We start from the raw sequence: 26,637 nt of genomic DNA on the forward strand, positions 1-26,637 counted from the left end.
TCTTCTTCTCTCCATCCTCCTCCTCCTCCTCCTCTTTTCTTCTTCTCTCCATCCTCCTCCTCCTCCTCCTCCTCCTCTTCATTTCATCATCTATTTGTTGCAAAGAAGAGAAGAAGGGAGGAGGAAGATACTTGTCAGACAGGATTCTCTCTTCTCTCTTCCCTTCTCCATCAGTAGAAAATTCAACGTAGCAGTACAGGAGCAGCGCTGAGGTGGGGCCAAGGGCTGTCATGTGTTCCTGGTGTGTCTCTGCGCTGACACACACTTGATGGCTTGGGTCGGCCGAGAGACAAGGCTGAAAAGCGATAAAAATTAAACTCATTTCTTAACACTGATTTCTATGCCAGGTGTTCTGTATCTACCATGGACACTAGTCACGGTAGGTAAGTCTGTGGTGTGCTTTATCGTGTTCTGGTAGCCTGATGTCACGTGGCCTGTCTGGTTTTGTAGATAACACATGGCACCCTTCACACAGGAAACAGTTGGCAGTATCTTTTTTTAAGGAGGCAGCTCAAGGGCACAAAAAAAAGCCCGCTACTCGCTGCTCCTAAAAAAAGAATCAAAAGAGGTGGCCGAAAGAGAGGTCAATATGCAGCAGTAGTGATGAATGCTGTTAATTATAACTGAGTTTGAGTTTGATTATTAATGTTGTCAACAGCTGTTTTGTTGATTTCAGTGGTTACTAATACACTAACACAACAGCCGTCCATGACAACACTAATTTGAAACTCAGCATGATGTGTTATTGCTGGTAAGCATCAATGTTGTTGCATAAAATTGATACTAATGACAGTTTCCTGTGTGGGGGCTGTCATGCATCACCCACAAAGTTGAGTGTGCTGTGTGCCATCAGCTGCCAGGGCACATTCGACTCAGCCGCCATGCCCATAGTCAGGGTATTAGCAGTGGGTAGGATGCCGTGGTTAAGGTTTGAATACCATGTGCTGCTAAATTATTCAGTTTGTAATATTAAGTCATGTAATTCACGTGGAAAGGTGATTGAATTATTTTTCTTAAACAGAACAATGTTCTACTCTATTTCCTTAAATCAACTTGCCTAAATTTATTTTCCTGAATGGGTTTGCCGCAGCATTAAAGTCCCCATGTGTTGCCTGCACACTCCAGCCTGGCACACCCTGACCCCTCACAGCCCTGTGTTCTGTACAAGTGTTCCTGTAGCCACTGATGAACAGTGAACAGTACAGTGACCACTGTATACCTGCTGGCTGAGGCAGACAACTCTGCACTGAGGACCCTGAGGTGGCAGGTGGCCACATGCCATTCTTTGGGTAAGGGTGGCCACAGCAACACTTAAGGGTGGAACACAGGGCTGTGAGGGAACAGGGCTGTGCAGGGATGAAGTGTGTGGGAGACAGCAAATGGTGGCCACTGCTGCGGGCAAAGCATCATGGGCATTAGAAAACTGTAAAACACAGTGAAAAAGTCTCTTCACACTTCACTTTCATGGGTCCGGGGCATCAGGCACAGTGCTGCAGAAGTGGCCTCTGGTGCAGTGACCTTTCAGCTCATCGGTGGCTGTGTTGGTCGGCTGCCCTGACTCATACTTGGAGGGCCAGGGTTTGATCTTTGGGGCTTGGTGGTGTTGCGTTACATGGCCAGTCTGGGAATACAAGTAACACTCATAAAAATTGATAAGATAATACTACTACAACACAAAGTACTACCACTGATTGTACTACTGATATTGCTGGTGGCTTGTCTTGAGGCCATGACCACAAGCAGCACAGATGGTCTCCCTATCTATGGCTCTGGGTAACAAAGTGAACATAACATCACTCCCTATCTATGGCCCTGAGTAACAAAGTGAACAAACATCACTCATAACATCAACACTACATCACACAATGAATATAACAGTAATAATGATCTCCTACCAATAGATTTCTAGTGATGGAAATTACAAAACGAATCTTAAAACACCACTAACAACAACGTCCTAATAACAGAGCTTTCTATAATGACGGGCTACGAAAACAGACATAACAACATCAGAAATAACAACCTCCTCCCAACAGATTCTCCTAGGACATGGGTTACAGCAATCTCCTTCCTCGGACACCACACAAGCATCGGAAATCACAATATGGGTGTCGCTAATTCTGTGTCTCGTTCTGTGCGTCCCTGATTTTGCGTTCTCTGTCCCTGTTCTCTTTTTCTTCATCAACTTGTCTTTGCTTCGTTTCGTTCCTGTTAGTTTCCCCTTGCGTGTCTTCCTTCTCCTGACAGATCTTACAGCTACGGAATTTACTATACAGACAACATCACTAATTCTATCTTGTTTTGTTTCTGTGAGTTCGTTTTATCCTGTTTTCTTTTTCTCGTCAACTCGTCCTCTCTCCGTTTCATTCTGTCCTTGATTTCGTGTTCTCTATCCTTGTTTTCTTTGTCAATTCGTCTTGGCTTCGTTTCATTCTGTCCTTGATTTCGTGTTCTCTATCCTTGTTTTCTTCGTCAATCCGTCTTGGCTTCGTTTCATTCCTGTCCGTGCTGCCTTGCGTGTCTTTCCCCGGTCGTGAAATTCTCCTCCCGACAGATCCTACAGTTACGGAATTTACTATACAAACAATGTCGCTCTTTAACCTTTTGCTGTTTCCTATTTTCTTTCCCTTCCTTTCTTTGTTTTCCCTTCTTAATTTTCTTTCTCTTGATGCCTTCTTGTTTATTTTTTCCCTTCCTTTCTTTATTGCTGTTTTCCCTTCTTCCTTCATTTCCCTACATCTGTGGAGCATGAATAACTGTGATATATTTCTTCACACCATACGAGGCTTCCATACAATCTCTATTCTACAGGTCGTGCTTCTACAACAACAACTCGAGGATAAGGACCGGACCATCCGCCTTCTACAACAGCAACTCAGCCAGAGCCTCTCCCTCCACCACCACCACCAGACACTCCACACCACCACCACCACCACGCCAGCACCCACCACCACGACCTCCACCACCACCACCACCACAGCCGAGAGCACCGTCAATGCCGCCACGCAGACCGAGAGGCTTGTCCGTGCGCCGCTAACCGGTTCGAGTCTGTCCCGGGCGGCTTCGATTGATGACGGATTGGGCCCCACTGTGAGGTGAGACGCTGGCTATATAGGTGTGTGTGTTGTCGTAATTTGTCCTCTCGTTATTTTGTGTCCTTGATGTTGTTATTGTTTGATTGTTTGGTTTGTCTTTGCCTTCCTTTCTTTGTCCTTTTTTTCACATCATTCTTTTCTTCTTTCCTCTTCCTTTCTTTATTTCCCCTTTTCTTCCTCCTCCTTTCTTTGTCTCCTCTATTCCCTTCCTTTCTCTGTCCTTCCCTTCTTCCTCCTTTTCGCTCTTTCTCTCATTCTTTTCCTTCCCTTCTTTTCTCTATTCTTCTTTTCCCTTCTTCCTCCTTTTCTTCATTTTTCCTGTTTCTTTCTTTGTCTTTGCTCTTCTTCTCTTCTTCCCTTCTTCTAACTCATCTGCGTCTCCTTCTCTTCCTCTCTTCTCCTTCTAACTTGTCTCTATCTCATTCAATCTCCTTCATTTTGCTCTCCATATATTTTCTTCCATTCTTCTATGTTCTCCTTCCGATCGCTGTTTATTCTTTCCCTCTGTTCCCATTCTTACATTTTCTTGCGTTTTCCTGTTTCTGTTTCTCTCTGTGCCATTGGTCATGTTTTCTCTATCCTTTTCTCTTCTCTCTCTTGTTCTTCTTCTTCTTCCTCTTCTCTCTCTTGTTCTTCTTCTTCTTCCTCTTCCTGTCTTGTTTCTTTGTTTCTTTGTCCTATATATTATTTCCTTTGGTGCAGTTTTTCCCTTCCTTTTCTAACCTTTCTTTAACTGTTTCCTCTTCTCTTTCTCTTCCTTTCTTTGGTGTTGTTTTCCCTTCCTTTTTTTTCTTCATTTTGCTGTCTCGTATTTTCTTTCTCTTCCTGTCTTTGTTGCTGTCGTTTTTCCCTTCCTTTCTCTTCCTGTCTTTCTGTTACACTGGTTTCTTTTTTATCCTCCTCCTGTTTCTCCTCTTTTCTTTCTCTTCCTCTCTTTGTCGCTGTTTTCCCCTTCCTCCTTCATTTCCCTGCATCCGTTTTGCATGAATAACTGTGATATATTTATTTCTTCACACCATACAAGGCTGCCATACATTCCTTTTTCAATCACTCTTTTTAGCCCGAGTCTGGAGCGAAGGTTTGACATGTATACTTGTAGAGGAGAGAGTCATGTATTATGTAACAGTTGTGTATGTATGGATGTATGGATTTGGGTTGGTATCATGCACAGTTTTGAAGGCAATCGTTATCTTTTGCGTTTTTCTTGTGTGATTTTTTTTGCACAGAGTTTACGAGCGATTTCTTGAGATTTAAGTTTATATCATTCAGCTGTTTTGTTTTCTTTTTCTCTAGTCATTTAATTTCTCCTTTTTGCTCCTCCTGTTCCTCTATCTTATAATTCTCCTCCTTTTTTGAGATGTAGAAAGTTTAAATCATTCATCTTTTTAACATTTCTTAATTTCTAGTCAATTATCATCTTATTTTTTTATCCATAGCTTTCAAATCATCTTTCTTTATTATTTTTTTTGGTCAAAGTTTACGAGCGATTGAGTATTTTTGAGATTTAGAAACTGTACATTCACCTATTATTTTTTATCTATGGGTTTGAATTACCTAGTCACATTTTCTTCATTGTTTTTTGGTCAAAGTTTACGAGCGATTGAATATTTTTGAGATTTAGAAACTGTACATTCATTATTATTTTTTATCTATGGGTTTGAATTACCTAGTCACATTTTCTTCATTGTTTTTTGGTCAAAGTTTACGAGCGATTGAATATTTTTTTGACATTTAGAAAGTTTATATTCATCGTTTTAGTCAGTTATCATCCATTATTTTTCTATTTCGAACTTTCAATCGCCTTTTTTTATATTAGTTTCTGCACAAAGTTTACGAGCGATTGAGTTTTTTCCGATATTCAAAAACCATATATTAACTTTTTTTTGTAGAGTTTCTTATTTCTACGATATTTTACTTTGCACTTTTCACCCTTCATTTTTCCAATCATAGTTTTCAACCACCTCTACATATCAGCCTTTCACAAAGTTTACGAGCGATTGAATATTTTTTTGACATTTAGAAAGTTTATATTCATCTTTTTAGTCAATTATTATCCATTATTTTTCTATTTCCAACTTTCAATCGCCTTTTTTTATATTAGTTTCTGCACAAAGTTTACAAGCGATTGAGTTTTTCCGAGATTCAAAAACCATATATTAATTTTTTTTGTAGTGTTTCTTATTTCTACGATAGCCCACGCTTCATTTTTCCTACCATACTCTTGAACCACCTCTACATATCAGCCTCGCACAAAGTTTACGAGTGATTGTATATTCCTGTAAGATTTAAAAAGCTTATATATATCTTTTTAGCTTCCCATCTTTTTTCATATTCCATTTTAACTGCACTATTCACAAACTTTATATTGATTTATGTTTTTATGCCCTGTTTTTTTACGTCCATACTTGAGGTGTTCAGCAGGGAAGCTTATATATTTCTTCCTAGTTTCTCATCTTTTGTTTATATACCATTTTAACTGCACTATTCACAAACTTTATATTGATTCCTGTTTTTAAGCACTGTTTTTTTTTACGTCCATACTTGAGGTGTTCGGCAGGGAAGGGGCGCAAGGGACACAGCCGCATATCTAGTCCACACTGGGAAAGACACGGCCAGGCTTCACATACCAGGATGAACATTAAGACCCAGACTATGGTCCTGATCCGAACATCGCGGTAGAGATGGTAGGATGGTCGCAAGGGACTCATATGAACAAAACAAACAACTTATATACATTCCGACAAAATTTGGTCTTTAAAAATGGTAATAGTTATCTAATTTCCATTAAAAGATGAAATTTCCACCATATTTCTGAACTATGAATTTTACAGACCAAACCGTTAACATAAGCCAAATGTTGTCGGAATGTAAGTTGTTTGTGTTGTCCATCTGATTTGCTTTTCCATCTCTTACCGTGATGTTCAGATCAGGTCCAAAGTCAGGGTCTTAATAAATGCTATGGGGCTAAAACTTTAACAGGCCCAGCAGACTTTAATTTTCATGCATGGGCAGAGACAAGGACCATTGCTATTTGGGTTAGAATTCTTTAGCTTTCCGGCTCGGCTGACCCCCCTGGCTCCCGGTCTATGAGGGTCTCTTCTCCCCTGCAACCTGTTTCTTGTTGTTTCCCAGTGTAGGGTAGAAAAAACTGTCCCTCCCTTACGCCCTTGCCCTCCAGATGCCGTATTTGTTAGTGTTTTGGTTCATCTTAAATTGGTTGGTGTTATTTTTTGAGTCATGTATATGTGAGGTATTATTTTTGTACAAGTCAGCCCTTTGAGATTTTATATTTGGTTAATAAATACGGAATACAAAGGAACAGAACATTGGACCTATGCCTATGGACCTATGCCTACCTACACACACACACACACACACACACACACACACACACACACACACACACACACACTGGAAAAAGTCATGTACGTTACTTAAAACATTCACAGTCTCAAAGAAAAGCGTAAGAAAATAAGATAACACAAGTAAATGGGAAGATAACAAGATAGAAAAGACATGAAACTACAAACTGGGTTCATAAGAAAGTAAGATAACACAAGTAAATAGGAAGATAACAAGATAGAAAAGCCATGAAACTACAAACTGGGTTCATAAGAAAGTAAGATAACACAAGTAAATAGGAAGATTACAAGATCGAAAAGACATGAAACTACAAACTGGGTTCATAAGAAAGTAAGATAACACAAGTAAATAGGAAGATAACAAGATAGAAAAGCCATGAAACTACAAACTGGGTTCATAAGAAAGTAAGATAACACAAGTAAATAGGAAGATAACAAGATAGAAAAGATGAGAAACTACAAATTAAGTACATAAGAAAATAAGATAACGCAAGTAAATAGGAAGATAACAAGATAGAAAAGATGAGAAACTACAAAATAAGTACATAAGAAAATAAGATAACGCAAGTAAATAGGAAGATAACAAGATCGAAAAGACATGAAACTACAAACTGGGTTCATAAGAAAGTAAGATAACACAAGTAAATAGGAAGATAACAAGATAGAAAAGATGAGAAACTACAAAATAAGTGCATAAGAAAATAAGATAACACAAGTAAATAGGAAGATAACAAGATAGAAAAGACATGAAACTACAAACTGGGTTCATAAGAAAGTAAGATAACACAAGTAAATAGGAAGATAAGAAGATAGAAAAGATGAAAAACTACAAATTAAGTGCATAAGAAAATAAGATAACCAAGAAAATATGAAGATAGTGGGATTGAAAAGATTAGACACTTCAGACTTGGTATACACACACACACACACACACACACACTACTTTCAAAGCCAAACATTACTAACTAAACCTCTTTCTTGTCACATTTCAACATTATAACAAACAACAACATTCACATAAAAAACATTTGCCATAATAATTTCAATACGAACGGACTCTAATGTTCACGATAGCAAGAAGAAACGGAGATAGATGAAACTTATAAGATGGAATAATATAGCAAAGGGACTGTCTACTACTACTACTACTACTACTACTACTACTTAGAAATCTTACCTTACATGATGAATTGCTGGAGCTTGTTTTGAGTGTGTGTGTGTGTGTGTGTGTGTGTGTGTGTCCATCAGCTGTCGAGAAGGGAACGGAAATCACAATGTCCCTTCACTGGCCTTGTCCGTGTCTGAAAAATTAATGATGTTTGAGTAATAGAGTTTAATACATACACTATACATATATACATACATGATACATACATGATACATACATACATTTGACTAAGGAAAAACTACCTCCCCCCAATAATAGAGAAGGTAGATAAGAGAGGAAATAGATAAAAAAAAGATATGAGATTAGAGAAATATACCATACATACATACATACATACATACTGTGGAAAAACTACCCTTAAAAATAAAGATAAGATAGATAAATAAGATAGAGAAATATGTAAGGAGACTAAATAACAAAAGAATAATGAAGTTAATATACACTACAAAATACATACATACATACTTTAACTATACCACAATACCTAAAAAAAACACATATATACTAATAATTTCAAACCCAAACCTTAACCTAACTTTCCTATCATCACATTTTAACATTACTTCTATACGAACATCGCACACAAATTACAACTATATCCATATGTCTATAATACTATAATCTCCTAACTAAATTTCCCATACCAAAAAACCCTCCACAGAACTGTTAACCCGGTAGCAGCGATGGGCCAAATTTGTGGCTTTACCATGTAGCAGCGACGGACCAAATTTGTGGCTTTACCGTGTAGCAGCGACGGTCCAAATTTGTGGCTTTACCATGTAGCAGCGATGGTCCAAATTTGTGGCTTTACCGTGTAGCAGCGACGGGTCAAATTTGTGGCTTTACCGTGTAGCAGCGATGGTCCAAATTTGTGGCTTTACCGTGTAGCAGCGACGGGCCAAATTTGTGGCTTTACCGTGTAGCAGCGACGGGCCAAATTTGCGCCATGATTTGACCCCCCCTAAATAGATGATACATAATCTGATCACAAATGCTTTGATACATATAAAATGGTTTGTGTGAGGGGTGATTTTTTCTCATTTTTCTCGCTTAGGGGGACCATTTAGAAACACGATCCCCGCTGCTACTGGGTTAATGAACACTAATACCACATCTAAACTATCCGGCAAATGTCTTTAATATCGCTGTACTGTGTTCGGCTAACCCAATTTCCCTTACCGCGTTCTCACCAATCTTGTTCTTCCTTTGCAAGCTTCCGACTGGGCAAGGTAATGTGGTTGCCTGTCATTGATGTGGTGCTGGGCTGTCTAACCTTATGTTCCCCCCTTGCCCTCCTCGCCCTCCCCGCCACTTACCCTAACCTCCACCTCCTGTCCTATGCCCTCAAAATGGACTAGACACTTACCTTAATCCCTTTCCCTAACCTGAACACTTGAGATCGACTTGACGTTACCTTTCTGCCTCTTACCTTAACCTACCTTACCCTATGCACCCTCCTTGCCTTCCTTGCCCTACCCGCCACCTACCCGAACCTCCACCTCCTGTCCTGTGCCCTCAAAATGGAATAGACACTTACCTTAATCCCTTACCCTAACATGAACACTTGAGATTGACTAGACTTACCTTTGCTCCTTACCCTAATCTACACTTCCTTTCCTCTTCCCTTACCTTCCTGCCCCTTACCCGAACCTCCCCTTCCTCTCCCTTCCTGCCACCTACCCTAATAAGATGGACTAGACACTTACCTTAATCCCTTACCCTAAACTGCATACCTAACACTGACTAGACTTACCTTTGAACCTTACCCTAATCTCCACCTCCTTTCCCTTCTGTTCCCTTAAGACTGAGTGATTCCTTACCTTTCTGGCCCTTACCCTAACCTAGCCCTCCTTTCCTTTGCCTTCAAGATAGACTATTTCCTTACCTTAATAGTCCCAACACTTACCCTAATCTGCTTTCCTTCCTGTTCCCTTAAGATGGACTAATCCTTACCTCTGCCACTTACCCTAACCTGCACCTCCTTCCCTTTCCTTACCTAACCTTACCTTTCCTTACCTTACTTAACCTAACCTAACCTAACCTTACCTTACTTAACCTAACCTAACCTAACCTAACCTAACCTTACCTTACCTTTCCTTACCTAACCTTATCTTACCTTACCCAACCTAACCTAATCTAACCTTACCATACCTTACCTTACCTTACCTTACCCAACCTAACCTAACCTTTACCTTACCTAACCTGACTTTACCTAACCTTACCTTACCTAACCTTACCTTACCTTACCTAACCTTACCTTACCTAACCTAACCTAACCTTACCTTACCTAACCTAACCTAACCTAACCTAACCTAACCTAACCTAACCTTACTTTACCTCACCTTACCTTGCTTGCCTTAATTTTTTTTTAATATTATGATAAATGGAGTGAATTCTGTTAAGATGGTGTTAGGATCTCTCTCTCTCTCTCTCTCTCTCTCTCTCTCTCTCTCTCTCTCTCTCTCTCTCTCTCTCTCTCTCTCCTTCCTTCCTCTCCTCTTTCCCTTCACTTTCCCTCCATTTCTTCTCCATTCCCTTCTTTTTTTCCTCCCTTCCTACTATTTTCCCTCCTCTAAGAAGGGACAGAGAGAGAGAGAGAGAGAGAGAGAGAGAGAGAGAGAGAGAGAGAGAGGAAGAGAGAGAGGGTGTGAGAGAGAAAAGAAGTGGATATCATATAACTAATTTATATAGCTTAAAATTATTTCTTGTGTGTGTGTGTGTGTGTGTGTGTGTGTGTGTGTGTGTGTACCAAGCCTTATATATATACTCACTGCATTGTATAACTCAACAACAAGGAGCTAGACACATTATATATTACTATACACTGTGATATGCTAAAATTATAATGGAAGTAGAAAAAGTAGAATTATAATGAAATAGTGAAGGATATATTTATGCTATGTGTGTGTGTGTGTGGGAAGATGCGGGATGAAAGAGTGAAGATGCTGGTTAACTCTTGCATAAGGGATTTGGACAGCACAGGGATGAAAGAGTGAAGATGCTGGTTAACTCTTGCATAAGGGATTTGGACAGCACAGGGATGAAAGAGTGAAGATACTGGTTAACTCTTGCATAAGGGATTTGGACAGCACAGGGATGAAAGAGTGAAGATGCTGGTTAACTCTTGTATAAGGGATTTGGACAGCACAGGGATGAAAGAGTGGAGATGCTGGTTAACTCTTGCATAAAGATCCTGGTTAACTCTTGCATAAGGGATTTGGACAGCACAGGGATGAAAGAGTGGAGATCCTGGTTAACTCTTGCATAAGGGATTTGGACAGCACAGGGATGAAAGAGTGGAGATGCTGGTTAACTCTTGCATAAGGAATTTGGACAGCACAGGGATGAAAGAGTGGAGATGCTGGTGTGTGTGTGTGTGTGTGTTGCCAAGCTATTTTTCTAGTCTATGATGAGTGTCTATAAGGTAATTTTCTTTTCTATAATAATAGTGATAATAATAATAACAATAATAATAATAATGCTAATAATGAGATGATGCTTGACTTACCCTTGAGGTGTGTATGTGCTAACGAGTCTCTCCCACACCTTTCCATGGCAGCAGGTGCATGTGGTAAGTACTAACATACACACTCACACACTCACTCACTCACTCACTCTTGCATAAGGAAGTTGGACAGCAGAGACAAGACCTACGATATGGAGTGTTCAAGTCATAGGAAGGAGGAAATACAAAGGAAGGCTGTATCAGAGTTTACCAGTGAAAGAGATGAAAGAGTGGAGATACTGGTTAACTCTTGCATAATGAAGTTGGACAGGAGAGACATGAGCTTCGATATAGAGTGTTCAAGTCATAGGAAGGAGGAAATACATACAAAGGAATTTTGCATCAGAGTTTACCTGTGAAAGAGATGAAAGAGTGGACATTCTGGTTAACTCTTGCACTGGGAAGTTGGACAGCATTCACTCACTCATGCAAGATCATTAACATTCATTTCTCAACCTATTTACTCACATTGTATAAGGAGGGTAACATTCTTCTTCCTCTTTCTTTTGTTATTTTTTCTTATGGTGTTGGGCAGGCCGAGTCTCTCCTACTCTTAAGAATCGCACACTCTATCCTGTAAATAAATGCACATATTATATTTACATCTGTTCACACACACACACACACACACACACACACACACACACACACACACACACACACACATGAACTGCAGTGGCCTACATTCAGTCTATACAGGATACAAATAATTATACATACAAATAACACAAATAATGAACAGAATACTGGATTTTGTTAGGTTCAAGATATGTCTCGGCAACAGAAGCCCTGAAATCATCCCCAAGAGTGAAGATGCTGGTTAACTCTTGCATAAGGGATTTGGACAGCACAGGGATGAAAGAGTGAAGGTGCTGGTTAACTCTTGCATAAGGGATTTGGACAGCACAGGGATGAAAGAGTGAAGATGCTGGTTAACTCTTGCATAAGGGATTTGGACAGCACAGGGATGAAAGAGTGAAGATGCTGGTTAACTCTTGCATAAGGATTTGGACAGCACAGGGATGAAAGAGTGAAGATGCTGGTTAACTCTTGCATAGGGGATTTGGACAGCACAGGGATGAAAGAGTGAAGATGCTGGTTAACTCTTGCATAAGGGATTTGGACAGCACAGGGATGAAAGAGTGAAGATGCTGGTTAACTCTTGCATAAGGGATTTGGACAGCACAGGGATGAAAGAGTGAAGATGCTGGTTAACTCTTGCATAAGGGATTTGGACAGCACAGGGATGAAAGAGTGAAGATGCTGGTTAACTCTTGCATAAGGGATTTGGACAGCACAGGGATGAAAGAGTGAAGATGCTGGTTAACTCTTGCATAAGGGATTTGGACAGCACAGGGATGAAAGAGTGAAGATGCTGGTTAACTCTTGCATAATGATTTGTACAGCACACGGATGAAAGAGTGAAGATGCTCGTTAACTCTTGCATAAGGGATTTGGACAGCACAGGATGAAAGAGTGAAGATGCTGGTTAACTCTTGCATAAGGGATTTGGACAGCACAGGGATGAAAGAGTGAAGATGCTGGTTAACTCTTGCATAAGGGATTTGGACAGCACAGGGATGAAAGAGTGAAGATGCTGGTTAACTCTTGCATAAGGGTTTGGACAGCACAGGGATGAAAGAGTGAAGATGCTGGTTAACTCTTGCATAAGGGATTTGGACAGCACAGGGATGAAAGAGTGAAGATGCTGGTTAACTCTTGCATAAGGGATTTGGACAGCACAGGGATGAAAGAGTGAAGATGCTGGTTAACTCTTGCATAAGGGATTTGGACAGCACAGGGATGAAAGAGTGAAGATGCTGGTTAACTCTTGCATAAGGGATTTGGACAGCAGAAGGATGAAAGAGTGAAGATGCTGGTTAACTCTTGCATAAGGGATTTGGACAGCACAGGGATGAAAGAGTGAAGATGCTGGTCAACTCTTGCATAAGGGATTTGGACAGCACAGGGATGAAAGAGTGAAGATGCTGGTTAACTCTTGCATAAGGGATTTGGACAGCACAGGGATGAAAGAGTGAAGATGCTGGTTAACTCTTGCATAAGGGATTTGGACAGCACAGGGATGAAAGAGTGAAGATGCTGGTTAACTCTTGCATAAGGGATTTGGACAGCACAGGGATGAAAGAGTGGAGATGCTTGCATTGGGAAGTTGGACAGCACACACTCACTCAAGCAAGATCATTAACATTCATTCCTCAACCTATTTACTCACATAGTATAAGGAGGGGGAAATTGTAAAAAAAATAGCAACCTTATCAAATGTGTGTGTCAGCCTCAAAATGCTTAAAAATATGACCCTTAACATCACTGAAAAATTACTTAGACAAATACTTATGAGACTGATAATACCACCACCACCACCACCACCTCCACTAACCACTCTCTCCACCACACAGTTCTGAAGGGGAGACCAGCGAGAGAGGGAGGATTAGAACCACTTCCACCCCCGCCAACCACCCCCTCCTTCCACCACGCGCCACCAGCCAGCCGCCTCCGCCTCTACGCCCCCGCCCTGCCCCCACTCACCGCTGACCCCGCCCCGCCAAGCCCCAGCCGCCGCTCCACCCCCGCCAAGGCACAAAGCTGAACCAGAACAGCTGACGGAATGGAGGTGATTTTGTGTCCACTCGGAAAATGCGTTTGACTACTAAATGAAAAGATCGTGAAGGAAGGTCGTTTTAAGGTCATTTCGGAAGCTTGTGACTGGTTGACGCTAAGGAAAAGGTCACTGAGAAGGTCACTTTGAAGTCGTCCAAGAAGTGTGTGACATTGAAAAGGTCGTAAGAAGGAAGGATTTTGAGGTCATCCAGAAAATGTCACCAGAGAGAAAGAAGGTCAATTTAAGGTCTTCTGAAAAACATGATTGGTTGTAAGAAGGTCAGGTTGAGGCCATCTGTGAAGCATGTGGTTGGTTGACGGTGAAGAAAAGGTCACCAAAGAAAGGTCAAAGTAAGGTCATCTATAAAGCCTGTGATTGGTTTGTGATTAAGAAAAGGTCAAACTGAGATCTAGAAAGACTGATTGGTTGATGATGAAAAAAAAAGGTCACCAAAGAAAAAAAGGTCAAAGTAAGGTCATCTCACGTGACTGGATGATTAAGTAAAGGTCAACTCCGAGTGCAGTGAAAGGCCGAGAAAAAAGGTCAGGTCAGAGTTGCCAGGTGTGCCATTCCCGAGTGACCTTGCAGCACGAAAGGTCAAAAGGTCAGCCGAGGTCACCCCAAGCCCAAGACTCGTGTGATTGGCTACTCAGGAAACACTGTGTACGCCAATTATTCCATGACTGTGTGTGTGTGTGTGTGTGTGCGTTTGTGTGCGTATTTCCGTTTGTGTGTGCGCGTGTGTTGGGGGGCGGCGATCATTGCACTCACACGAAACTTTGCACATGTACGTATAGTGTGTGCGCGTGACTGTGTGTGCGTGTGTGCGTGTGTGCGATGTGATTGGTTATCGAGATCATTATTGATTCTTCGTTGTTTTCCGCGCATTCCTTATTAGGTAGACAATAATATGTACTTAGTGTGCGTTTGTGTGCGTCTGTGTGCGTGTGTGTGTGTGTGCGTCTGTGTGTGTGTGTGTTCCTCCAATTTCTCCTAATGCCATACACAACAGAAACTTAGAACCAGAAGAAGAAATGATTAAAAAGAAAGATAGGAAAGCAGAAAGAAAGGATTAGATTAAAGAGAGAGAAAGAAATAATTGAATAGAAATTGAAATAAAAAAACAAGGAAGGAGAAGTAGACGAGAAACAGAGAGAGGTAGAAAAGAAACGATCAGAGAAAGAAAGAGAAAGAAATTGATTAAAGATAGAGAGAAAAAGAGAGAAAAGTGATTAGATAAAGATCGGAAAACAAAAAAATAGAAAGACAACGAAGAAGAAAAACAGAAATAAATGGAAAATCAGGAAAAAGGAGAAGAAGAAAAAGAAGAAAAACTGAAGAATATGAAAAAGAAATGAAGAAAATGACAAGAATGAAAAAAATAAATAAAACAAAGAAAAACAACAATAATAATAATAATAATAAGACTTGCTCTACCAACACACACACACACACACACACACACTCTCTCTCTCTATATAATAACGCACATACTAGTAGAACAACCTCGTATAGCCAAAGATCATAAACGTCACGAACTCTAGGCGACGCAGACGGACAAAATAAACACATATATAATCTCGTCCGCTAACAGATATATAAGGAAAGCAAAATAATATAATATGCGTAGTAGCGAGATTTCCGCCTCTTATGTCCAGCGCAAGTCCCCCCCCCCTGCAAACACCACCACCACCACCACCACCACCACCTTGTCAAGCCTGTTTGTTTGCCTCTGTTCGCTGCGTTTGTGTTTCTGTTTGTCGTCTCGGAAGGGATATTAGAGAGAGAGAGAGAGGAAGAGAGAGAGAGTAGACAGGACTAAAGAGAGAGAGAGAGAGAGAGAGAGAGAGAGAGAGAGAGAGTTAGTTAGAGAGAGGAAAACTGATATTAGAGAGAGAAAGGAAGAGTGTGGGAAGCAGAGAGAGAGAGAGAGAGAGGGGAAAGAAACAAATATTAGAGAGAGCGAATGTGAGAGAGAGGAAGAAAAATGATAACTATTAAGAGAGAGAGAGAGAGAGAGAAAAAGAGAGAAAGAGAAGAGAGAATGGAGAAGAGGAACAACTAAGAGAGAGAGAGAGAGAGAGAGAGAGAGAGAGAGAGAGAGAGATGGAAGTATAGCAAAAAAAACATACCATTCTACCCCCCCAAAAAAAAAACCCATCAAATTTCACTGCATAATAAGACTTGAAAGAAAAAAATGTGCGTTCCTACATAGAAGCAAAACATTGATATCGTGACAGAAGATCGCAAGAACGTAACATTAGCATCAACTCCATACGAGGAAATATATATTGAAAGTACAGAGAGAAATATAGTCTTCTTACGTAGAGAGAAATCAAGGTACCGTATATTGAAAGATCGTAAGAGGAAGGAAGAAATCATAACCATTGATTCTAAGCCTTCGAGAGAGAGAAAGGAAAACGACACATAGTTGAAAAATCTTGCACATTATCAAACTGTTCTTACGTAGAGAGAAAACAAATTACAGTGTATTGAAGGGAAGAAAGAGGAAAGGAAGGATCACGTCACGTTGATTAGCCGAGAGAAAGGAAAACGACAACATTGATAAACTTGAATAAGCTTGCACATTTTCAAACTTCTTACGTAGAGAGAAAACAAGCTAACAGTGTATTGAAAGATCGTAAGAGGAAAGGATCGAGTCAGCTGTTGATTCTAAGTCTTCGAGAGAGAAAGGAAAACGACAACATTGATAAACTTGAATAAGCTTGCACATTTTCAAACTGTTCTTACGTAGAGAGACAACAAGCTTTAGTATATTGAAAGATTGTAAGAGGAAAGGATCGAGTCAGCTGGTGATTCTAAGTCTTCGAGAGAGAAAGGAAAACGACAACATTGATAAACTTGAACAATCTTGCACATTTTCAAACTGTTCTTACGTAGAGAGAAAACAAGCTAACAGTGTATTGAAAGCACGTAAGAGGAAAGGATCGAGTCAGCCGTTGATTCTAAGTCTTCAAGAGAAAGGAAAACGACAACATTGATAAACTTGAATAAGCTTGCACATTTTCAAACTGTTCTTACGTAGAGAGAAAACAAGTTAACAGTGTATTGAAAGATCGTAAGAGGAAAGGATCGAGTCTGCCGTTGATTCTAAGCCTTCGAGAGAGAAAGGAAAACGACAACATTGATAAACTTGAATAATCTTGCACATTATCGAACGCTCACCCATACAATACGATAGACTCTGCCCCCTTCCCCTACCCCCCTCCGTGTGTGCGTGTATGTGCGCTTGTGTGCGTGTGTGTGTACATAGTCAGATATATTTATTGAAGTATTTATAAAGGTCCGAAACTGATATACAACTCATGATAGTGTAGCTGTGACCTTTCTTTCTCCTTCATTCTTTCTATTTCTTTTCCCGTTTCCTATTTTCCCTTTCTTTTCCTGTTTCCTGTTCCTCCTCCTCACCCTCCCTTTTTTCCCTTTCCTCCTCCTCTTTTTTCCCCTCCCCTTTTCCTCCTTTCCCTCCTTTTCTTCCCTTCCCTCTATTCCATTTCCCTCTCCTTACTCTTTTCCATTTTCCCCCTGTCTTTCTCCCCTTCTTTCCTCTTCTCTCCCATATTCTCCTTTCCTCTTTCCCCTTTCACACACCTTCCCTGCTTCTTCTCTTTTCTGCTTACGCCTCCTCCCACACACCCCATCTCCCCCTCTCGCATTCCCCCTCACACTCCCCAGCCCTGTCTATCCCCTCCCATTCTCTCGCCCCATCACCATACACCCCTGCCTCTACCCTGTCCTGTTCTGCTCCTCCTTGCGTGACACACTCTACCCCCTGGCGATGGTGAACCTAGACTAACGGAAAATGGAGAATATGATGTTTGGTGGAGAATATGATGATGAAAGGTGTGAGGAAAATGGAAATAAAGGAACAAGGAAAGGAGAAATTGAATCCAAACTTTCGGACAACTTGCGGAAAAGGGAAAAAAAGAATACGATGATGAAGATTAGGTTGATGAAGACCAGTGACTAGATATGAAACCAAGAGAAATGAGGAACGAGAGAGTGAATCCAGACTTTCGGACAGCTTGCGGAAAAGGGAAAAAGAACGAAGATGAAATGGAAAAAAAACTTGATTAAACGTTCGCAAAAAAATGGCAGAAGACACAAAACGGACACAAACTTACACAAACAGAACAAAACAACGGAACTTACAAGAATATGCAAACAAACGAACAAACAAACAAACAGGAATTATAAACAGAGGAATGAACACAAACAGAGATACATAAAAAATAAATGAAAAGAAATAAGAATAAATGAAAGAACTGACAAATAGGAGTTGAAAAAAAGGAAATATGAAGAAAATAAAATGAAAATATAAAGAAAATGATCAGACAAACATCCCCACAAACGTTACAGACCAAAAACAAAGGAAACAAATTAAACGAGAATGAACCAAACACCACAGCGCCAGTTTGTGTGTGGGCGTGTGTATGTGTGTGTGTGTGTGCGTTTGTGTTTATACCGAGAGCGAATTGGGAGTGTGGAATGACCCCCGTGATGTGTCAGTGTTTCGCCTAAGTAAGCGTAACAAAAACTCCGCCTTCGGTGTTTTAGCGGAAAGAATATATGAGGTGTTTTATGCCAAGATTTTGATGAAGTAAGCGTAACAAAACTCAGCCTTCAGCGTTTTAGCGGAAAGAATATTTGAGGTGTTTTACGGAAAGATTATCACAAACATTATATCAAAGGAAGAGAAGACAGTGGCTTTTGGAAGATTATGAAAAAAACTATAATATTTGAGGTGTTTTATGGAAAGATTTTGACAAAGTAAGCATAACAAAACTCATCCTTCAGTGTTTTAACGGAAAGAATATTTGAGGTGTTTGACGGAAAGATTGCCCAAACATTAGATCAAGGAAGAGATGAATGAGTTTTATGGAAGATTATGAAAAACAAGAACATTTAGGTGTGTTTTAAAGAAAGAAAAATAAAGAACTTCTGTGTTTTAGCGGCAAGAATATTTGAGGTGTTTTATGGCAAGATTATTACAACATTAGATCGAGGAACAGAAGAATTTGGCTTTTGGAAGATTATGAAAAGTACAAGAATATTTGAGGTGTTTTATGGCAAGATTTTGAAGCGTAAAAAAACCCTCAGCCTTAAGTGTTTTAGCGGAAAGAATATTTGAGGTGTTTTATTGAAAGATTATTACAACATTAGATCGAGGAACAGAAGAATTTGGCTCTTGGAAGATTATGAAAAGTACAAGAATATTTGAGGTGTTTTATGGCAGTATTTTGAAGCGTAAAAAAAACGCAGCCTTAAGTGTTTTAGCGGAAAGAATATTTGAGGTGTTTTATTGAAAGATTATCGCAAACATTAGATCGAGGAAGAGAAGAATTTGGCTTTTGGAAGATTATGAAAAAGAACAAGAAGATGAGAAAGAAATGAAAATGATATTGAAGGAAAGAAAGACTGAAGGAAAATGGAAGAGAAATGAAAGGGAGCGGAGATTGATGTAAAGAATAAATATAATGAGATTGATGAAGATCGCAAAGAAAGGGCGGAGGAAGGGAAGAGAATGTCGACGGATGAAAGCGGAAAGTGACGAAGCAGATAGTGAAAAAAATGTTGAAGCGAATGTCCGAAAGTGAGTCATGAGCTTGTTAAAAAGAAAGTGACGTCAAGAAATTATAAAAAAAAATGGAAACACTATCAAAGAAAACAAAGACGGCAAATTCAAACAGTGACGGAGAAAATAAAGAGAAGAAAAAGAAGACAAGGAAAATAACTTCAAACAAAAACAGTGAAAAAAAAGAACGTAGAAAATTAATGAAGAAAAAAAAAAACAAATTGAAAAAAAAGAAGAAAAAGAAGACAAGGAAAATAACTTCAAACAAAAACAGTGAAAAAAAAAATCGTAGAAAATAAATGAAGAAAAAAAAACAAAGATGGCAAATTCAAACAGTGACGGAGAAAAAAAAAGAAGAAAAAGAAGACGAGAAAAATAACTTCACACAAAAACAGTGAAAAAAAACAAATTCAAACAGTGACGGAGAAAATAAAGAGAAGAGAAAAGAAGACGAGAAAAATAACTTCACACAAAAACAGTGAAAAAAAAAAGAACGTAGCAAATAAATGAAAACAAAAACAAAACAGTTCATGACCTCGTTAAAAAAAGACTAAATAAAAAATGGAAACCGTGACAAAGAAAAAAAGAAGAAAAAAGAAGACAAGGAAAACAACGTCAGCGGAAAAAAAAAAGATCGTAGAAAATAAATGAGGAAAAAAAAAGAAAAGAAAATTCCAGAAAAAAAAAAAAAATTAAAAGTTAGCGCCGGGGGAGAGTGTGTGCGTGTGTGTGTACGTTTGTTTCGCCTTCAATCACTTATGCGTTCACTCACTTATATTTTCTCTTATGTGCGTATTTTTCCTCATGTGCGTATTTCTTTCCTATGTACGTATTTACTCGTCCCGCCAGCGCTCGCCGTGTGCGTCGCCAATGCCAAAGAGTGTACATGTGTGCGTATATATATATTTCCCTCACGATGTGCGTATTTTAAGTTTTTCCGTTCTTTAATAGCTGTGATGACGTGTGTGCGTATATGTGTGTGTGCGCGTATGTGTGTGTGTGTGATAAGTATACATACATTCCAGATACAACCTTAAGCCTATATTATGTGCGTGTGTGTGTACGTGTGTGTGTGTACGTGTGTGTGTGTGTGTATAATTGGTCCAGGGATATATTGTACATGATTGGAAGTGTGTTTTAATTCACCGAAACAAACAAACAAACAAACAGATGAGATTTTAAAACATTGGCAGCTGAAAAAAAAAAAATGCCTCCAAAGTTTCCCTCCATACCTCCTTCCCTCCCTCCTCCGTTTCCTCCGCCTAGAGAGAGAAAAATACCTCCTCTTTCCTCCTTTCCTCCAGTTCCTCTCCTTCCTTCCTCCGTTTCCTCCACCTAGAGAGAGAGAAAAATACCTCCATCTTTCCTCTCTTTCCTCCGCCTTGAGAGAGAGAAGATACCTCCACTTTCCTCTCTTCCTCCCTCTTTCCTCCGTTTCCTCCACCTAGTAAGAGAGAAAATTGCCTCCAAGTTTCTCTCCATTCCTCCTTTCTTTCCTCCACCTAGAGAGAGAGAAAATACCTCCACTCCACTCTCTCCACTTGTTCCCTCCCTCCCTCCCTCCTTTCTTTCCTCCACCTCGAGTGAGAAAATACCTCCACCTCTTCCGTCCCTCCTTTCCTCCACGTACAGGTTGAGAAAAAATAATCCACTTCCTCCACTTCTTCCCTCCCTCCACTTCACCTCCATTCCACTTTTCCTGTCCCTCTCTCTCCACTCCTCCGTTTTTCCTCCACCCTTAAGCTAGAGGAACGTTTACCCTCCCTCCCTCCTCCACCTATACAGAGAAAAATACCTCCACTTCACCTCCATTCCACTTTTCCTCCACTTTTTCTCTCCCTCTCTCCACTCCTCCGTTCCCTCCACCTTTGAGTTAGAGGAATACTTATGATTTTCCTCCTCTTCCACTTTTCTCAGGATGTTTGTTTCTTCTTATTTATTATTATTATTATTATTATTATTATTATTATTATTATTATTATTATTATTATTATCATTATTATTATTATTATTCTGAAGCACAAAAGAAGGAGATGTTAGTGTTAAGCGTTGCTGTGTTTTAGTTGTTTTATGTCAGGAATTAATTATAAGATCCAGTGTTTGTTAAGACGTGAGTATGATCCAAAATGAAGCTTTGATATACATTGTCTTGATCCAAAATGAAGCTTTGATATACATTGTCTTGATCCAAAATGAAGCTTCGTTATACATTGTCTTGATCCAAAATGAAGCTTCGTTATACATTGTCCAAGTCGATCATCTGGCTTGGGAGGTATTTTTGAGGGTAACCATGGATGCATTTTCTTCTGTTAGGTGTTCGGTCATCCCTCAAATAGTACGGTTTCCAATAGTTCGGTTTTATACGGATTGTCATAGAAGATCATTTATAGATTTCTCTCTCTCTCTCTCTCTCTCTCTCTCTCTCTCTCTCTCTCTCTAAATTTCCTGTTCGTCGAGAAATTTAAAAATCCTAAAAAAAATCTATGAAAATCCACATAAATCTGGAACTGAACTATTGAAAACTGTACTATTTGAGGGATGACTGTAATTGATCACCTTTTTTTTCTGTACATATCCAGCAAAGTGTGAAGGAAAAAACATGTGCTTGTATGTGTGTTTTTCTAAGTCATCCGGAAATATGAATCGTTTCCTCGCTAAATGATTGACCTTTTGTTGCATTAAATTACACTTTTCCGATTCAATGTTTTTTCCGAACATTCCGACATGTGACCAAGCAGGTAGTTAATAAGGTGTTTTAATCGACTTCCAAAACCGGCGACTTGTGTTTGTCTGTCTTGATTCACCAGGAGGAGGAGGAGGAGGAGGAGGTGGAGGAGGAGGAAGCACATATAAATCCACTCATCCATTTTGTGTTTGGTTCTGGGAGGGAGACGAAAGCTATTTATTTCTTTATTTTTTTCTTTTTATTTGTATGTATTGAGGAGCAAAATTATACTTGTAAAAGCTTACCTATCTGACCTGTGTTTTACTGTGACCCCCCCTGTGTGTGTGTGTGTGTGTGTGTGTGTGTGTGTGTGTGTGTGTGTGTTCACTGATATATATCATAAATATTCCTTAGATTTTCTCTGTAAGGTACAAAAAAGGTCAGTCAGTCAGGGCAGTGCCGCCAATTTGCTATTTTCCCCATAAGACTATGTATGTGAATATGAGAAGTAAATAAGTTATTGGGGATTTGGGAAGAACAAAAAAACTTAGGATGTAGGTAAGGGAGGCGGTGGCTGAGTGGTCAGCGTGCTGGGCCCATATTCACCAAGTTCTGGACGACGCGGGTTCGAATCCGCCGCCTGGGATTTTTCAGTCACCGCCGAGTGGCCTAAGACTACCCACATGCTGTCCTGAAGACCACCCATCAACCCGGACTCTAGAGGAACCGTCCAAGTGAATCAAGAATGAGTTCCTGGGGGCAGCATGAGCCAAGACTAGATGGCGCCACTATAAACACTTGCCTGCCCCATATAACGGACTTGGGCCAAACACCAGAACCACCAAGAAAGCCTATTCAGTGTCCATGTCTCACAACCACAGAGTAAGACGGGGAGCAGAAGCGGCGTACAGAATCAGATCTTTGTCCGCCTATATGGGGTATCGACAACGCCGTATACTTGTGCTGATCAGCGAGTCCACAATACCAAAGTCTATATACACCAAGTCAAGTCATACGCAGGTTTGTGGGAGGAGACACGGCCGAGGCGTGGTTTATGCGTGACACTGCTTGGAGCCAAACTAGAGAATGTAGAAACAGGGATTTAGAGAAAACGAAGAAAGGCGGACTAATTTGAATCAATCACTTCAACATGCCCTCCCTCACACCCCACACCGCCGTTTGTAGGCATTGGAATTACAGTCACGCAATAGCACAATAAAAAGACATATTTTCTGGGCAGTGGCTTGCCTGAACGCGCTGTGAAAGAAGGCGAGAATGCACATCCAGAGTGCACACACGGCCCCAACTTTAGTCACCCCTGAACTGGCGGGTATTTTTTTTTGGCTCCAAGTGACGTCATCCCGCTGCTCCGCCCCAAAACCGCCTCCTGCGCGTACCGGTCGCAGTTTTGAAGCAGAGTGACTTGACTTGGTATATATAGACTTGCACAATACCGCGGGGCAAGCCAGACCGCCGTGAGACTTCCGGGTAAGGCTTCCTGGTAAGACCGCCTCCTCCCTCCCCCCTTGAAAATAATCCTACGGTCACCCCCTCCCCCCTTCTCTTCCCTGCCCCCCCCCCCCCCTCCAGAAAACAAACTGTAGGATTCCAAACACCGCAATGCAATCACAGCCTCACGCAAACACCGGACTGCCCGCCATGTGTGTGTGTGTGTGTGTTTGTGTGTGAAAGAAATAAAGGAAAAAAGAAAGCAGAGAAATGAAAAATATGAAATGAAACAAAGGAAGAGATATAGATAGATAGATAGATAGATAGAGATTGAGAGAGAGAGAGAGAGAGAGAGAGAGAGAGAAAAGAAAAAAAGGAAAGAAGGAAGGAAGGAAGGAAGGTAGGAGGAAGGAAAAAAGGAAGGAGAGAGAGAGAGAAACGCACACAAACAGGAAAATACAGAAATAAAACTGAAGGAAAAGAAAAAAAAAAGACGAAGAAATAGAGAAAGCAGAGAAAAGAAAGGAAAACAAAACTTACAAAAATAGAAAAGAAAAATATAGAAAATAAGAAAAAATATGGGAAATCAATAGAAGAGAGAGAGAGAGAGACGGACCTTACCTCCTCCCCCCTCCCCCCCCCTCTCTTCCAATACCCAAACGAGTAGTACAATTATTAGCCTACCATACATTTCAGCGGCGGACAAACGCTGTTTTTCGCAAATACCTCCTAAACAAATCGTTGGATCAGTATGACATTTCAGCACACTACAATTAACACCCGAACCTAATTTATAGCTAACAAACCACATTACTATTTGTGTTATGCGAGGAGTTTACTGACTGATATTAAGCTTAATCCTGTCATCATATCTAAGGTGTTATAGAGACTTGGATGAGTGCGGGGTACTCGTCTAACCCCCTCCACCAACGCCCGGAACAACCCCCAGACCACTCCTTCCCTACCCCAATATCGCAGTATCCCACTCCTCGTTTCCCTCTTCACCCCCTACTCAAACCATCCCCCTTCCCCAGCCCGAGACTATATAGGGTCATTTTATAAGACATTTTGCCGCCCAAGAACACCTATTTGACAAGGCTTTCGTGGGAGTTGTGGGCATTTTCAGGGGTAGTTTTATGACCCTGGTGGTAGTGTGACCCTTCCTCTGTACCGTGAACCTCAAGAAACACTCATTTGACAAGGCTTTCGTGGGAGTTGTGGGCATTTTCAGGGGTAGTTTTATGACCCTGGTGGTAGTGTGACCCTTCCTCTATACCGTGAACCTCAAGAAACACTCATTAGAACCCGACTGACCCCCTCTTTGACCTTTAGATATAGCTGATGTGAGAAGCGAAAGGCAGGGTATAACTCATTGACTGCCGAGGCGGACCCAGGTGTTGTACAGTAATTATCAACGTGAAATACATCTTGCCTCCACGGAATTGTACCATGCTCTTAGTTAATAATCATATCTATACATATACACCTACATAACATTCTAATATATAACACAGTGATGGGAGAAATAGGGAGGGACACGAGGAGCTAGGGGAGAAGAGGAGGGATAATGAGGGCGAGAAGGGGGAGAAGTAGTTGTGGATAGGAATAGTTTGGGAGGATGTAGGTGGGTGGGTGGGTGGGGGCGGCACACTCTCCTTCGAATGCCCCAAAATGACGCGTCGGTTTTGTGTTATTTTCACGAGTAAACGCCTCACACAACACATATAGGACTGTGGTATATCAGCTATAAATTAGGTTCGGATGTTAATTGTAGTGTGCCGATATATCATACTGATCGAACGATGCGTTTAGGAGATATTTGCGAAAAACAGCATTTGTCCGCCGCTGAAATGCATAGTAAGTTTGGAAAAAAAAAAAAAAAAAAAACGTAACTTGACCAAAATAGAAAACAAGATAACATAGAAAAACATCAAAATACTTTATAATACCTCAACGAAACAGACATTTACATAGTCGATAGTATGGGTGTAGTTCAGAAACCTCAAACTACCCTATGATCGTTAGTCTCTCTCTCTCTCTCTCTCTCTCTCTCTCTCTCTCTCTCTCTCTCTCCGTACACAAGATACCACTTCTATACTGCTTTTTCATGTACGTTTTTCCATGTGTACATATGATGATCCTATTCTCGTGTGTACGTTTGAAGTATACTCACACACGCACGCACACACGCACACACGCTCTCTCTCTCTCTCTCTCTCTCTCTCTCTTCTATTGATTTCCATATTTTTGTCTTATTTTCTATATTTTTCTTTTCTATTTTTTCTAAGTCTTTTTCTTTCTTTTCTCTACTTTCTTTATTTCTTCGTCTTTTTTTCTTTCCCTTCTATTTTATTTCTTTACTTCCCTGTTTGTCTCTCTCTCTCTCTCTCTCTCTCTCTCTCTCTAATGACCCCCCCCCCCCACACACACACATAATACTTCTCTAATAACACAAATAATAACAGTAATAATAAAACTGATATCAATAACAACAGCTATGAACGAGAAATCAACATGTAACAATCTGGTTCGCAAATTACACTAACAAAACTCAACTACCACTCCTTAATTAGCCTTCCCACGCACCTACACACCTGTCAATAGTCAGACAGGTGTAGAAACAAACCTACGTACTCATTAACACACCTGGACACCTGAAAATCATATAAATAAACGGAAATACTTAAAACAAATACGTGAATCTTTCCTGTTTCGAAGCTTTGTTTTATTCGCTTCACTCTCCCTCCCTCCCCCTCTCTCTCATATTCAAGACAATCCTAGCCTCTAACCAACAAACTCACGTACTCATTAACACACCTGGACACCTAAAAATCATATAAATAAACAGAAATACTTAACCTTGTACGTGAATCTGTATCGAACCGGAGTCAGACACGCTTCGCTTCCTCCCTCTCCCTCCCTCTCTCTCTCTCTCTCTCTCTCTCTCTCTCTCATATTTTAGACAATCCAAGCCTCTTATGAACAAACCTACGTACTCACTAACACACCTGGACACCTGAAAATCATATAAATAAACGGAAATACTTAACTTGAACGTGTATAATTCCTGTACCGAAGCTTCGTCTGATAGGCTTCGCGCTCCCCTCCTTCCTTCTCTTTCTCTCCCTCTCATATTTTAGACGATGTTAGCTTCTTACCAACAAACCTACGTACTCA

At 40.4% G+C, this 26,637-nt stretch overlaps 1 protein-coding gene and 2 long non-coding RNA genes across 7 annotated transcripts in view; 2 read left to right on the top strand and 1 right to left on the bottom strand.

The window, feature by feature from the left end:
- LOC126987306 (mucin-5AC-like) overlaps positions 1 to 15,084 on the top strand; it is an 81,324-nt gene extending 66,240 nt beyond the window's left edge. The window contains exons 11-12 of one of the 5 annotated variants that reach the window (XM_050844228.1): positions 2,812 to 3,095; positions 8,839 to 9,130. In XM_050844228.1, coding sequence (XP_050700185.1) covers positions 2,812 to 3,095; positions 8,839 to 8,983 — 429 coding nt within the window. In that variant the 3' untranslated portion in view covers positions 8,984 to 9,130. Of the gene's footprint in view, positions 1 to 2,811; positions 3,096 to 8,838; positions 9,156 to 13,547 lie in introns of those variants that run through there. The other 4 variants (XM_050844229.1, XM_050844227.1, XM_050844225.1 and 1 more) reach the window with 4 other exon arrangements.
- LOC126987319 (uncharacterized) lies at positions 1 to 26,359 on the bottom strand. The gene is made up of 5 exons (XR_007740722.1): positions 26,320 to 26,359; positions 11,599 to 11,704; positions 7,635 to 7,758; positions 1,461 to 1,621; positions 1 to 295 (listed from the first exon to the last, which is right to left on the bottom strand). It is a non-coding gene; the product is annotated as an uncharacterized LOC126987319 (long non-coding RNA).
- LOC126987311 (uncharacterized) lies at positions 17,395 to 19,664 on the top strand. The gene is made up of 2 exons (XR_007740699.1): positions 17,395 to 18,903; positions 19,066 to 19,664. It is a non-coding gene; the product is annotated as an uncharacterized LOC126987311 (long non-coding RNA).
- Positions 26,360 to 26,637: the final 278 nt, after the last annotated feature.

This window comes from Eriocheir sinensis, chromosome 64 (genome assembly GCF_024679095.1).
Source record: "Eriocheir sinensis breed Jianghai 21 chromosome 64, ASM2467909v1, whole genome shotgun sequence".
Lineage (NCBI taxonomy): Eukaryota > Metazoa > Arthropoda > Malacostraca > Decapoda > Varunidae > Eriocheir > Eriocheir sinensis.